A 14,261-nucleotide genomic window follows, 5' to 3' on the forward strand; every position below is an offset into this window, starting at 1 on the left:
TAGTATAGAAACACTATGATTGGCCTGAAAACATTTCTCCCTTTATTTAGACTCATTATCCACTGCAATGTAAAATTCATAAGTCACTCGTCGATCGTATTCAATAACATACAAGATATGTACTAAAACGTCTAAAACCTTTTATTATTGTTAGGATTATGTATCATAAAGAAATATATATTACTCTTTTGATTTATCGTATACACCTAGGTATAGGTATACATAATATAGTAATGGGGAAAATAATAAAACACAATTACGCGTTTGGATATGCATGTTATATTTATTAATTTTATTTTTATTTTTGCAATCGATAAAACAATATATCGTTATTTTATTGCACAGATGTAAACCAGGTTTCTTCAACTTGGACGAAGACAATTTATTTGGTTGTACGCCTTGTTTCTGCTATGGACATTCTTCGGTGTGCCAGTCCGCTCCAGGTTATTCCAGAGGTACCTAGTATAATAACATATTATTGTTTTATTTATTATTATTATTTTTTTTTTTATATCGTCATTGTACAATACTTAACTACGCTCTAAGCGTACAATAAAATTTTTGTTATTCATTCACGTGGAGTGTCTGTACCTTCACCGCGTCATCTGTATATTTACACGTGTTTTAAGTTTCCGTCGAGAGCGTATTCGTCCGGGGCAACGAGCGATGGAACGGTTCGGACATCTTTGGTAGAACGGTTTTGCCGGTCCACAGTCCTTTCAAACAGTCGTTGGAGATTTCCTCGCCGTCGAAGGACGCCGTTTACTTATTGGCACCGGGTAAGTGGTTGACCATTATTAAAAATTCATCTACCTACCCTATGCTCTTCGCGGATCTATAATCTCCCAAATATATTATGATTCATCTATAGACAAGTTCCTCGGGGACCAGCGTTCCAGTTACAACCACGATTTGACCTTCAAACTCAGCATCGGTGAAAACAGTCCCGATCCGACAATCTACGACATCATTCTGGAGGGCGGTGCCGGTCTTCGCGTCACCCAAGCGATATTCGGACAAGGAAACCCATTGCCTTCCGACACGGTAAACGACGTCTTGTCAGTCGTTATGTTTTAGAGTATTTGTGCTTAAAATGAAATAAAATGTACCTTCTAGTTTCTACTGTACTAGGATCAGTGTACCAATTACGCTGCTTATATTTTATACGGTCAATATATCGGAGCTTACCTTTTAATTTTACTTTCAGGCACGAAAAATATGTTTTTGTCAAATTCTGTGACATTGAATCATATTGATTATTAAAATAATTGAAAATTAAAAACTCATAATATATTGAACTCAATGGGTTACCAAGTGACTGGTCAAATATTTTTAGTTTTCGATAATAAATAGTATTTTTACGTTTAAAATGTTATTTATAGTTGATTTGCAGTCTACTGCAGTATAGAGCTTTTATAAAACGTAATTTTAATAAAACCAAAATATCGCAGCGGTGATCGTCGAAAGGCGAAATCTAGTTTTCATTTATTTTTTAAATACACTACCTATTATGTGTTTTTATTTTATTGAAGTAAAGTAACTAAAGCTGATATTGTATATTCATCATTTGCAAATGACTCATAACTATTATTGATTAATGCAATTTTATTATATTGATCAGTCAATGGCCGAACGCGCAATCGGTATACAAAAAGATCATTTTTAGCGCAACTATTGGTCATCTATAATAAATTATCAACTTAACGGTATTGTCATTTATTCCTCCTACTTATAGCCGAAAATGTACAAATTCCGCCTTCACGAGAACCCGGACTACGGATGGCAGCCCAGGCTGTCTGCACGTGATTTCTTCAGCGTTTTGTCGAATCTGACAGCCATCAAAATACGAGGAACATATTCCGATAGAGGTACGTACACTTCTGACAAGCAAATACACTCATGCAATACACGCGATATGCATATAGTTTTCAAGGGGACCACTTTTTTCTTCAAAAGTGCAGTTATTCGAAGTCTTAACTTTGGAATTTCTTAAATACTAAAGACAATGCTTTCGCGTTTCTGAATCTTTTTTTTTTGACTTAATGAGTTTGTTATGGAGAATGGAGATAAAATGTATGTTTTACAAAAATCCCTTCTTTTAATGTAAATTATTAAGCAGATATTTTTTTTTGAACATTTTGACGTATTAAAATCAAAACTCGAATGAATGGTTTTTGATTTGCTTAACTTTGTATACCTCCAAAGGATATATAATAGGTCCAATAGTTCCATATTATAATAAAAGGTTTGGAAGACAGTATTATGGAGAATGTGATGATTCGACAATTTTAACAATTTATATTAATTTATTAACATTTATAATTTGTAAAAACGACCCAATTAAAATAGATATACTGTCTAGATTTCGTAGTTTTGTAAGACTGTATTTTTAAGCATTATATTATCCTTAGTATAAACATTTTAATAACTGCGGAGAACTACTATCGTTTAGATTTTTAATTGGATACTTACATCGGAGTTTTGAAAAAAATCTTCACTAAATAATTTACTGTAAAAAAAGGGGGTTCTCACTTACCTATTGAAGAACAGAAATTTGTATTATCATTCATCATATAATACTCGTTACGTAATACTAAAATGTCAATAATAACTTTAAAGTATGGCGTTTAAGTATATTTAAAATTTCCAAAAATCAGATTTTGAATAAATTCATCATAGTACGAAAACAAATTTGCATATCGAGCACAATATGTTTTGTGAATCATCTTGTAGGTATATAATATTATTTATGGTTTTCGAACAGGCGTCGGATTTCTGGACGATGTTTCATTGCAGACTGCCCGGCGCGGCGCTCCAGGGTTGCCGGCCAACTGGGTCGAGATGTGTACTTGTCCCGAAGGATACATTGGACAATTCTGTGAGTCGTGCGCACCTGGTTCTCGACACGAACCTACCAGCGGTGGTCCTTTCTCACCGTGCGTCCCGTGTAACTGTCACGGTCATGCCTCCATCTGCGACGCCGATACAGGTAACAACGATTTTATTTGTACCTTTATAATAGTATTATTATGAATTACAACATTATTAAATATTATATAGGTATAGGTATCTAACTACAGTCTTGTAAGGTACTTGAGTAGTAGTACGTGCTTTGAGTACTTTTTCAATAGTATTTGCACCTACCACCTACCTACTTAAATACTTTTTTATTTTTACGGATAATTTATTTAGTATTATTAACACAAAAAAAATAAAAATAAAAATTAGAGTTAGATGCGTACGTTTGGGTGAAACTATACAATTTAAACATTATGAAAATAAAATGTTGTAAATTTTCCAGAACTTTTATTCGTATTTATATGTATAATAGTATGTCAGAGTGGAAATTATTATAATTATTACATTCAAATATTATGTATGGGTAACAAATAATAAATTATAATTTGTATGCAAAATATGGAAATTTATTTTAAATAATAGTCATTAATGTATTTTTATCGTCTATAAATACCCAGTAAATATTTTTACCCAGTACATTCAAATACGCGTTTTAAATCATTTTCAAAATAATTGTGTTTATCGGTAGGCACTTTTACTGCCTTTATTTATACAAAGATAATATTATTATTACGTGCTCACGTTTTTTATTACCGACCTACATACCTATAAGTTTTGCAAACAAATGATCATATTATAACAATAAATGACAATATATTAATAAAATGAACAAAATGTAATACCCGCAGGTCGGTGCATTTGTCAGCACAACACAGCGGGTGAAAACTGCGACAGGTGTGCAAAAGGATACTACGGTAACGCAATGCAGGGTACCGCGCTCGATTGTAAACTGTGTCCGTGCCCCAACCAGGGAAGTTGCGTTTTGATTGGAGAAGACACGGTCATTTGTTTGGAATGTCCTAAGGGATATGGAGGTAAACATGCGGTGCAATCACGAACGCTTGGAGCCACAGTGTCTCGTTCAAGTATTTCGAGATTTTAACTGTCACGATTTTCCACAGGCCCCAGATGTGACATCTGTAGTGACGGCTATTTCGGTGACCCGACCGGAAAGAACGGACCGATCAGCATTTGCAAATCGTGCGACTGCAATTCGAATGTCGATCCAAACGGAATTGGTAACTGCAATCGGACAACTGGCGAATGTCTGAAGTGCATCTATAACACGGGTGGAGCGCAGTGTGACCAATGTCTACCAGGTAAATGGTCGTACAATTCCGTGTAAAATAATAGTTCATAATATTTTGTATGTGATTAATGTATACTGATTTATAAATTCCAATCATGGCTGTACACAAATAATGGTCTATTGTTGAAAACCCACGTTTTTATATACTCTAAAAATCGACAAAATAGGTAAAAATATTTGAAGGTAGTGTGTAACATCTTTAAATATTAATTCGTACAACAAGCAAAACAGAACATATTTTACAATTTATTATTATATGAATATTATGCACTACTATATTATATTATAGTCAAATGGCATTGCTTTATGTCAAAAGCTCAGCAATGGTCATAACATAATAAATAACATACACTATCCAAGTATTAAATTCCTTGTTACCTTTGTTTTCAGGATACTTCGGGGACGCTCTTGCTCCCGAAAAAGGCGATTGCAAACCTTGCGATTGTTTCCATCTCGGCACCACCGAGACAGGATTCGGACCTTTGGCGTGCGATCAGTTGACCGGGCAGTGCCAATGTAAACCACACGTGATCGGAGTAAACTGTGACCAGTGCGAAGTCGGCCACTTCAACATAGCTAGCGGAGACGTAAGTCATGATAACGAGTCGTTTAAAAAACTTTAGACCGAGAATTTTTGAATTCGAAATTTTTTTCTTAACGTTAAATTATTGTCATAAACCTAGAAAAGAATGCAAAAACAGCAGGGAAAGAGAAAAAGAGGGAGAGAGAGAGAAAATTAAAGCAATCCAATACTGTTGAAAAAATATAAATCGTACAACTTATACGTGTTGTATATACCACCTGTATACGTCACTAGTGTGAGAGAATAAGAAATTTAAGGGAATCCAATAACTACTGCCTTTAAGGCCTTTAATGCAAATTGATGTAAGTGATGATTACAGCTTGTAATATAAATAGATAAGTGCTTCCAGTGCTTCCACACTTACCACAGATTAGTAGACGTTTTGGTTGAAATAATCGATCGTTTCCAATCCTCTCAACGTCGAATACAACAATAAATATACAGGAGAAGATAGCATACGCATTAGGTGCTCTCGTGTGAATATATTTACTGACTAAATATCTCTTTTTAACAACGTTGATACTTGGCAAATTTATAAAAGAAGGGCACGAGAGATGTGCAGCCCTACCTCTTAACAATAATATGTCAATGATTAGTAAAATAATATTAATGTCATTAAATAATGTTTTGTAGGGATGTCAGTCATGCGAGTGCGATCCTGTGGGTTCCATCAACAACACTTGTGATACTAACACCGGTCAATGTATTTGTCATCCCGGCATAACTGGAAAGAAATGTGACGCGTGCGAACCCTATCACTACGGATTTTCAGCTGAGGGGTGTAAATCGTGCGCTTGCGATACCATTGGTTCCGTGTCTTTGCAGTGCGACGCGAATGGACAGTGTCCGGTGAGCTTAAAGTCATATTCGTACAAATATAAAAATAAACATTGTACAGCGTATTTTCAATCTATAATATAATCTGTGTTGTAAATAATTATTTTTAAAAAGGTTATGAAGTATAGTGCCTATCTATTTATAAAATACAAACTCAATTGTTTTTTTTTTTTTTTTGTTATATTAAATTTAAGTATAGAATAGGTACTATATAATTTTTTTTACCTAACCTAAACAAATTATTAAATAATATTAACTAAAAAATGGCGTCTTTTTTGTTATCTTACATTTTTTAATTTAAAATATCTTTAAATTTTAACTCATTTTTTAAAATTTATTTAGTGTTTGGAAAATGTGGAGGGAAGACGTTGCGATCAGTGTAAAGAAAACAAATACGACCGCCAAAGAGGTTGTGTGGACTGTCCAGCCTGTTATAACTTGGTTCGAGATGCGGTTAAAGAGCATCGTGAAAGCTTAAAAAGGTTGGAAGATGTGTTAAAAAACATTAATAACAACCCAACTGTTGTAGTCGACGATAAGTTCGAACAAAAATTGAAAGAAGTTCAGTTGCAAGTCGACGAATTGGAACAAAATGCTAAATTCGCTACCGGTGGTACGTGTAAAACATGTTTGTTATGATTATTATTATTTTTTTTTTTTAGTTGCTTATGAACTGCGATTTCTCAATAACGTTCCTGGACGTTGAATGTTTAATGTATGCGTATGTTTTATAGGTAACATCCCAACAAGTGACAAATTGGAGTCTCTTCATGGCCAAATAAAGGAAATTCAAGATCTAATGGCTCAAACAGGAAACTGGACTACTATAGCTGAAGAAAAATCTTTACAGGCTGAAAATAACATCATGAACATTGAAAAAATGAATGACAAATCGGCGAACACATTGAAAAGAGCGTTGGAGTATATTGAAACCGAAGGAGCCACGTCGCTTCTAAAGGCGGTTACAAAAAGTAACGAACTCGGACAACAGAGTGACCAAATGTCTGAGATTGCTAGGGAAGCGAGAACGTTTTTAGCGACGTAAGTATTACTTATGTATTTCATATAAAATATAATCTGGGAAACGCTGTATATTACAATTGTTATACATATTTACCGTATTCATATTATTATTTTTAGAAAAGAGGAAGAAATGGAAAAAATGAGAGTTGTTGCAGCAAAAGCAATGAATATATCACTTGAAGCCTATAACATTACCAGAGACGCTGTTAATCAACAGAAAAATATCAGGTACATATGCTAGTTTAGTGTTAAATTATTTTACAGTTTCGCCAGTTTTCAAGTGTTAGTCAGCTTGAACACATTCTCCCTGCTCTTTCACTCTTTAATCTTAATTGCATTCGATAACTTTTCACTTATATAAACTTAAATTAAAAAATTATACATATTTCGCATATTTGAATGTATCATTATTCATTAATAAATGTTAATGTATTTTAGTGAAGAATTAAAATCTTTGGATACGGAAGTCAACTATGTAAAGGATAAATTGAATACAATCATTAACCAAGCAAACGAAGCACAAGAATTGGTGACTATGGTCAATAATGATTCGTTGACAATCTATCGAGATATTTACGCTATAAACTTACCAGATGTCAATGTCACACTTTTGAAACAAAATATTTCCAATTTAAACGCAGAGGTAAGATAAATATTTTTTTTACTAAAAAATCACTTAAAAAATAACAGAATCCTAATATTTGAACATTTTTTTTGTTTTAAAACAATTTGTTTTCTAGGCTGAACAAATCAAGAATGAATTAAAAATGCAAGAGACTGACCAAAACATTATGAACCTCATTAAGGAAGTTGCCGAAGAGCTACAACAATCCGAGATCACATTAGCTCAAGGCGAGAAGCAGCAAAGAACCAGGGAAAACTTTTTGGCACAAGCAAATGCTTCTTATGAAAAAGCAGATCAAGCGGTTAAATTAGGCGTAAAGATTTTGGAAGAAGCGCAACAAACATTGAGCACATTACAAGGTGAGGTGTAACATTGCGAAACACTAGTTGTTGAAACGGTTTATCATTAGCTCGGTTTAATTTTCCGTTGCAGCTTTCGACAAACAGGTGCAAGATAGCAAAAAAAATGCGACTGAGGCCTTAGGACAAGTTTCACAAATTAGACAGTTGATAGAAGAGGCCAACGATAAGACTATAGGTGCCCAACAGGCGTTAGCTGGAGCCGAATTGAGTGCCATACATGCCAGAGATAGCGCCAAAGAAGCCCAAAAAACATACGCTGATCAAGCTAAAGAGGTGCCAACGTGATGAACCATTTATGTGTTCAATATGCTTAATTTATTATTATTATTTTTTTTTTTGTCTATGTAGGATTCGAATAAAATAAAAAAAGCTGCCGAAGATTTAGCCTCCGAGGTCCACAAGTTATTTGACGAAAGTGTTGGGCAGATAAAACGAGTTGAGCACACTGCTGAACGTTTGAAAGACGCAGAAACTCAATTCGAACAGGATCAAAAAAGCATTGATGAAGTAAATGCCTCTATAATTATACCTATCGCTAAAAACCAAATCGTTTTTGTTTTTAAGAAATATATATGATGCTCGTTGCAACAAAAACTGTATGTGAATTATTACGTAAATTTTAGGCAAAAACGAAAATTGGCCAAGCGAAAACATCATCATCTGAATCCAAAAAAATGGTGGACAAAGCATTGCAGGATGTCGAAAAAATATCAAAAGAACTATTAGATCTCGCTGACAGCGGTAAGTTAAATAATTTACCGTGCATGTTCCTTTATTTTTAATCTCCGTTTTAATCGGATACAATCGGTTCTTTTTTGATAGTATTTAAAATAGTATTTTTTTGTTTATCAACTATTATGTTCACATTATAAAATTTCTTCGTGTATATTCACGATCGTCAAAATTATGTCCTTTTTTCTTGATATTTTGGTGGTAACTTAAACGTTAAATATTAATTTTGTGATAGCTTCAACCTGTTATTTTGCTACGGGTAAAATATAATTTAAACTCAATCGTTATCGTTAAATAATTGATTGAAATGTTTGTTTATTGACAGATACTGATAAACTGAGTCTACTCAGCAGCAGATTGGAGTCAGTCGAACAGGAGCTGTTGAACGCCGAGTTGGACAAAAAACTTGCGGCTATCAATAGCGCTAAGATTTCTCAGGTAAGTCGCAAAACCCGCCGGAGCGTATGAATAAACTATATTTCATTTTTGATAATGAGAATATTTATTTGTTACTTTTTATATAGGCTCAGTTAATTAACAAACTAAAAGAAGACATAAAAACATTGACAAACGACGTCAAAAATATTGAAGCGATACGGCTGGCACTTCCGAGCGGATGCTGGAAGAAAACGAATATAGAAGAATTGCGTTGAGCAAATATTATCCACCTCGACAATTACTCACGTTTTACCATACAGTCGTTAATATTAAGATAATTATACAAATTTTAGAATATTAAGTCAATTCGATGTGTTCATAAGTTCAAAAACATAATCAAATATTATGTTATCATCACAATTTGTTTACCCAAACGAATTTTTTTTTTTTATAATACTGTAAGCAAGTCCAAATTTTGAGATGGGTGCACATTTTTAATAATTATTTTTAAAGAATAACATTACGTGCATACATATTTCATTACGTTAATTTAACAGTTAAGAAATCTTTTAGTTACTTACTTAAAAAAAAAACCACCAAACAATTAGATTTCCAATCGACTTATCGAAAAATAGATGTTATTTTGTTATTAATACCGACCAACAAATATTCAGTTTCAAACAAATACTTTTGGAAATCCAAAAACACAAAGCGGCACAAATGTACCGCTTAGTCCCTTAACGTCTTAGAATAACTTTTTAAATGTAAGAATGTACCTATACAAAAGACTTAAATAATAATTATGCTGTCTTGAGTAGATTTAGATATATTATATTATAATATTTATGTAAGATTATTTCAATGTGCCAAAGACCAATTTATTATTTATTATCCTACATACTATGTCTTACTTATATTGAAGCTTTTTTCCCTATAATAGTGTAAAATAAATAAATAAAAACAATTAGATGTGTAAATTTTTTTTTTTGTTATCTTCATATGACTTATTTTTTTCAGGCAACTACAATATTAGATATTATGATGAATTTTGATTGGATCGAATTTAGAAACGTCGAAATTATGACATATAAATTCCACTGGTAAATTTTTTTGAGCTGCAAAAACAAACATATGCCAACTACAACGGAGTTACTAATTTAATATAAATTTCACAGACATTATTTGAATAGGTAACATAGTAAAATTTAATTAATAACTTAATTAAAAAAGACAATATTCTGCATTTGTGTGTACATTGTGTACGATACATAAAACTATAAAATACCATCGTTATTATATGTAAAATCAAATCAAAATTTGTACGCACAGTTAAAGTATAACGAAATAAAAAAAAAAACAAAAATTTATAACGATTATTGTATGTATTGAAAAATAAATAACTTACAACTAGGGATGAGAAGTTATTGAAATTGCATATTTTTTGTCTATACATAATGCGTTTATGGTGAGTAATAAATTTATTCTTAACCTAAAGAGTTTAGAACTTATTTTTTTTATTTGCCTATTTTTCCATATTTTGGTAATTTTTGTGAAAAAACTCATTCATGTAAAATGGTTTTTATTTTTTAATATTTTTATTATATTTTGGGTAATTAATTAAAATAAAATAAATAAATAAAATAAAAACCATAGATAATAAAACTATTAAAACTACAAATGACAAAATAACGGGTTTTATATTTTACCAAATATAATGATAGTAATGTTTTGAAATAAAATATATTATTTTCTAAATTTAATAGGATACCTATTAAATTGTTTGGAGGCAAATCGACGTGTCAAAAACCACCCACGAAACACATCCTGTACGAGTTCGTGTAACTGTACTGTACTGATTGGAGAAAAACAAAATAGTCTACGACATTGAACCCGTCCTGTTATTAATCGAAGCCATACTAATAAATGAATAGGGAAGGAAATCGTCCGATGCAATCAGAATTAGAATTTTATGACGAAAAAAGAGAAACAGGTAGGTAGGTAATCGGTGGAATTCGCGATCAACCCCAAAGTGAAACAACACCTTGTATACGAGTTTATAGAATTTATTACTATTCCATTATTTACCCACGCGGTGTCATTGTAACCAATTTTCACACACACACACACACACACACACACACACACACACACACATATTATAACATGTCATCGGTATATGAAATACTCGTCCAATCACCGTCGTCGTTGTAACGTCGATATATACGGCGGCACTACGGGTAGGCAATTTACTAACAAGTCTGCCACCATCGTAATCATAACGCCGCGCCGTTATAATATAATAATTATAATTTTTTTTTTTTTGCTTTTCCCGAGCAGTTCACAAAAATTATAATATATATCATATTTTATCGACATCGTTTAGAATTAGCTTAAATAGTCCTCCGTCGCGGCGCTCGCTCTTCAGTGTTTTCTCACTCGAATTATACGTCGAAATGAATTAAACATTACTTGGCTATCTACATGTATTTAGTAATTCGGAGCCGACCTTTAGAGCGCGGCTGTGGTGCGACATGCGATTCCGAAGACGAAAAAGAAGAAGAAGAAGAAAGCAAAGACGACGATGATGCCCACTCTTCAGGCCAAACACTGTGAACCGCCGCTGAGCCGTCATCGGTAGACTGCAGTTATTTGGATTTTGGCAAGTACGTTGTCCCTTTTTCTTCTCAATATAATAATATTATTACAAAGGCATTATTATTTCTTATTAATTATAATATTATAATATTCACGCACAGCCATCACGATCAGTCGATAACCGTAAGACTACGCAGTGGTATAATTATTGTGGGATTCCCTCGGAGCCTTTTTTTAAAATAAAAAGTAAAATAACCATAATTAAATTCCCGTGAACATTCGGCTTTAAGATATTTTTAGATTTTAAAATAACATAAAAAATAAGAATTCGTAAACATTATCATGAGATTTTTTTTTTATTTTACTACTATAAAACTACGATAACTTAACAGCACTATAATAAATGACAAAAAGAAATACGGATCAGTTGAGACATACATAATTTTGAAAACCATCATTATACCATTTACATCGCATTTAGTTAATAATAAAAAAATTATTTGAAATTAATATAAAATATTATGATCTATGAAATCAAATGGACACCCCTTGATGATCCCACCCCAACCACAATTCCGAATTACGCAACTGATAAGACGTTAAAATGACTCGATTTTTGCGCTAGCATATTCTCAACATCAACCTAAATTTTGTTTATTCGAGAGCATAACTATATTAATCAATATTAATTGTTTTGCTTAACGATAGTTCAATTGAGTAGAAGAAATTGATTTTTATTTAAGTTTTTAAACGAAAAAAAAATTGTTTTTTGTCATCTCAGCAAAATCGGGCGGTGTGATTTCAGATTTAAATATTATGAACCATCACAAGTAGTATATATTTCACCGATTATTTCAAAATTTAAGTATGTTAATTAGGTATTAATAACGTAAAATTAGAACAAACGAAAAAACTATTCAAAGATTTTTGCGTCTTAAATAATAATCTCTATAGTACGAAAAACGTATACTGTTTTAGAGACGAATAACAACGTTGTCATTAAGTATTTCATTCTTCTTGGATGGTGTAAATATTTTTTGCTATTCAAATTCTTAAATTTGTTTTCGTTTTAATTTTCAGTCACTTAAAATATATAAAATCCGTATGACCGATTAAACTGATTAATTCGAGTATCGCAAACCTATTTATTTTTAAATATTAACAAACAGTGTCAGTTCTCGAATTGGGGGGGGGGGAGGGTAGAGCTTGCTTATTTTTTTTTTCGTTTGCTCTACCTATATTTTTTCATATAAACGGAGGGTGGGGGGGGGCGAACGACACATATCCAAAATAATTTTTATTGAAATGTTGATTTCAATTTACGTTAATTATATTATAAGTAACGATAACGAATTTTACAATTTTTAGTATCAAAATCATTTTTGACATTAGTTTATTAACTTAATTATCATTTTTATATGGTCCTATATTTTTATTTTTGTGATTTGCTTATCATTTAATTATCATATCACACTGTTCTATTCCTATTTTAATTTTTTGTACATATCTGTGGAATTATAGTATGATGTGTTCGAAATAATATATTACAATTACAATTTAAATATATGTTTAGCTGAAAAGTAGTATTCAAAATATAAGTAAAGTTGGTGAAGGTTGGTGAGGGGTGTGGTGGCAAAGCCCTCTCCCCACGGGTATGTGATTGTATGTAATTGTGCAGTTGGAAAACTCAAGTTTTCAAAATCGTTGGATTGAGCTCTTCTATACTTAATTTTTTCTCATTCGAGCACTGAGTCAAACGCACAATATAATATACGTCCTAGAGGACGATGGATTATATTCTTTTTGGAATACTCATAAAATGAGTTCCGTCGTAATACATTATGTTAAATATTCATTTGAAGGAATACACATCATTGATAATTATTGTGAGTAAAAATAATTGCAAACGGTCGTCCAAAGAACAATTATAAATTAAACCAAAATTTAAATCTATTATTTTTTTTTTTCATTCATTGCATTTTAATTAATTTAGCATAATCTTTGTTATTACAATTTGTAAATCTATTATTAATGGAACAAACCAAATAGAAGACAGCAGACAGTCCAATGAATATCCGGTGTTACTTGGATACACATTCCCGTATTGTCTGTTGTTAATCAATTTAATGAGCCTATGAAAATCAAAGTGATAAGTATTATGAAAATTTAATAGCATTAAAGTACCTATAATAGGTAGGTAGTTACATAATGTCGAGCAAAAATGCGTTGTCATGTCAACAAGTGCAATACATATTATATACATAATATATATTTTATATTTTATCAATCAATCAGATATATTTTGTTTTTTTGGACTTCAAGACCATTCTATACATAACACAGGGTGCAGCAACAGAAATAACTGACAAATGCATTAACTTTTGTTACCATCAATATTAAAAAAAAAAATTTTCTTACCTATAAACTTATAACTCGTGCTATATTTACAGTATATATATTTTTTATACTGATTTCTTGAAACTGAAAATTAAAACAAAAATTTTTAAAAACGACAAGAAGAGCAAATCGCAAATCTAAATATAATAACGATTATTTTGATGGTAAAAACATTTATCTAAGTCGGGTAGTTTAATTTTTAGAGCTATTAAAAAAAATAGTTTTCGGAGTGCTTACCCATAATATAAAATTAATTCAAAACTTAAAACTTTTTCAAAACATCATCATTTTTTGGGAATATCCTGACGCGAGTATATTTCTGAAACCGTTCACTATCCATAAAAATTTCACCGTTTTTGCCATACGTTTCACGATAAGTATTCGTTTGTCACATATTTCTGTCATACCCTGTATACATCGCGCATATTATGAAAACAAGTAGTAGAGGTACCCATCATACACAATACAATAACGTCAATGACCTAATACGGTGGATTTTGATTGGAAAACTCATAGAGCTATAATATAGTTTTGTTAAACAGTCGTGATAAATCGTCTGTT

General features: G+C 31.8%; 1 protein-coding gene across 2 annotated transcripts in view; it reads left to right on the forward strand.

Moving 5' to 3' along the window:
* LanB2 (laminin subunit gamma-1) overlaps positions 1-9,685 on the forward strand; it is a 61,725-nt gene extending 52,040 nt beyond the window's left edge. For both annotated transcript variants that reach the window (XM_089224161.1, XM_015510343.2), the window contains 19 exons: positions 346-455; positions 630-779; positions 872-1,044; positions 1,736-1,868; positions 2,765-2,989; positions 3,708-3,893; positions 3,981-4,178; positions 4,559-4,755; positions 5,385-5,600; positions 5,931-6,201; positions 6,323-6,629; positions 6,729-6,839; positions 7,050-7,254; positions 7,352-7,595; positions 7,669-7,871; positions 7,947-8,105; positions 8,222-8,339; positions 8,656-8,768; positions 8,855-9,685. In XM_089224161.1, the coding sequence (XP_089080287.1) occupies positions 346-455; positions 630-779; positions 872-1,044; positions 1,736-1,868; positions 2,765-2,989; positions 3,708-3,893; positions 3,981-4,178; positions 4,559-4,755; positions 5,385-5,600; positions 5,931-6,201; positions 6,323-6,629; positions 6,729-6,839; positions 7,050-7,254; positions 7,352-7,595; positions 7,669-7,871; positions 7,947-8,105; positions 8,222-8,339; positions 8,656-8,768; positions 8,855-8,983 (3,448 nt within the window). In that variant the 3' untranslated portion in view covers positions 8,984-9,685. The remainder of the gene's footprint in view (positions 1-345; positions 456-629; positions 780-871; positions 1,045-1,735; positions 1,869-2,764; positions 2,990-3,707; positions 3,894-3,980; positions 4,179-4,558; positions 4,756-5,384; positions 5,601-5,930; positions 6,202-6,322; positions 6,630-6,728; positions 6,840-7,049; positions 7,255-7,351; positions 7,596-7,668; positions 7,872-7,946; positions 8,106-8,221; positions 8,340-8,655; positions 8,769-8,854) is intronic.
* The last annotated feature ends 4,576 nt before the right edge of the window (positions 9,686-14,261 follow it).

Source organism: Diuraphis noxia, unplaced genomic scaffold (genome assembly GCF_037042655.1).
Source record: "Diuraphis noxia isolate RWA-SAM2 unplaced genomic scaffold, SU_Dnox_SAM2 contig0003, whole genome shotgun sequence".
Taxonomy (NCBI): domain Eukaryota; kingdom Metazoa; phylum Arthropoda; class Insecta; order Hemiptera; family Aphididae; genus Diuraphis; species Diuraphis noxia.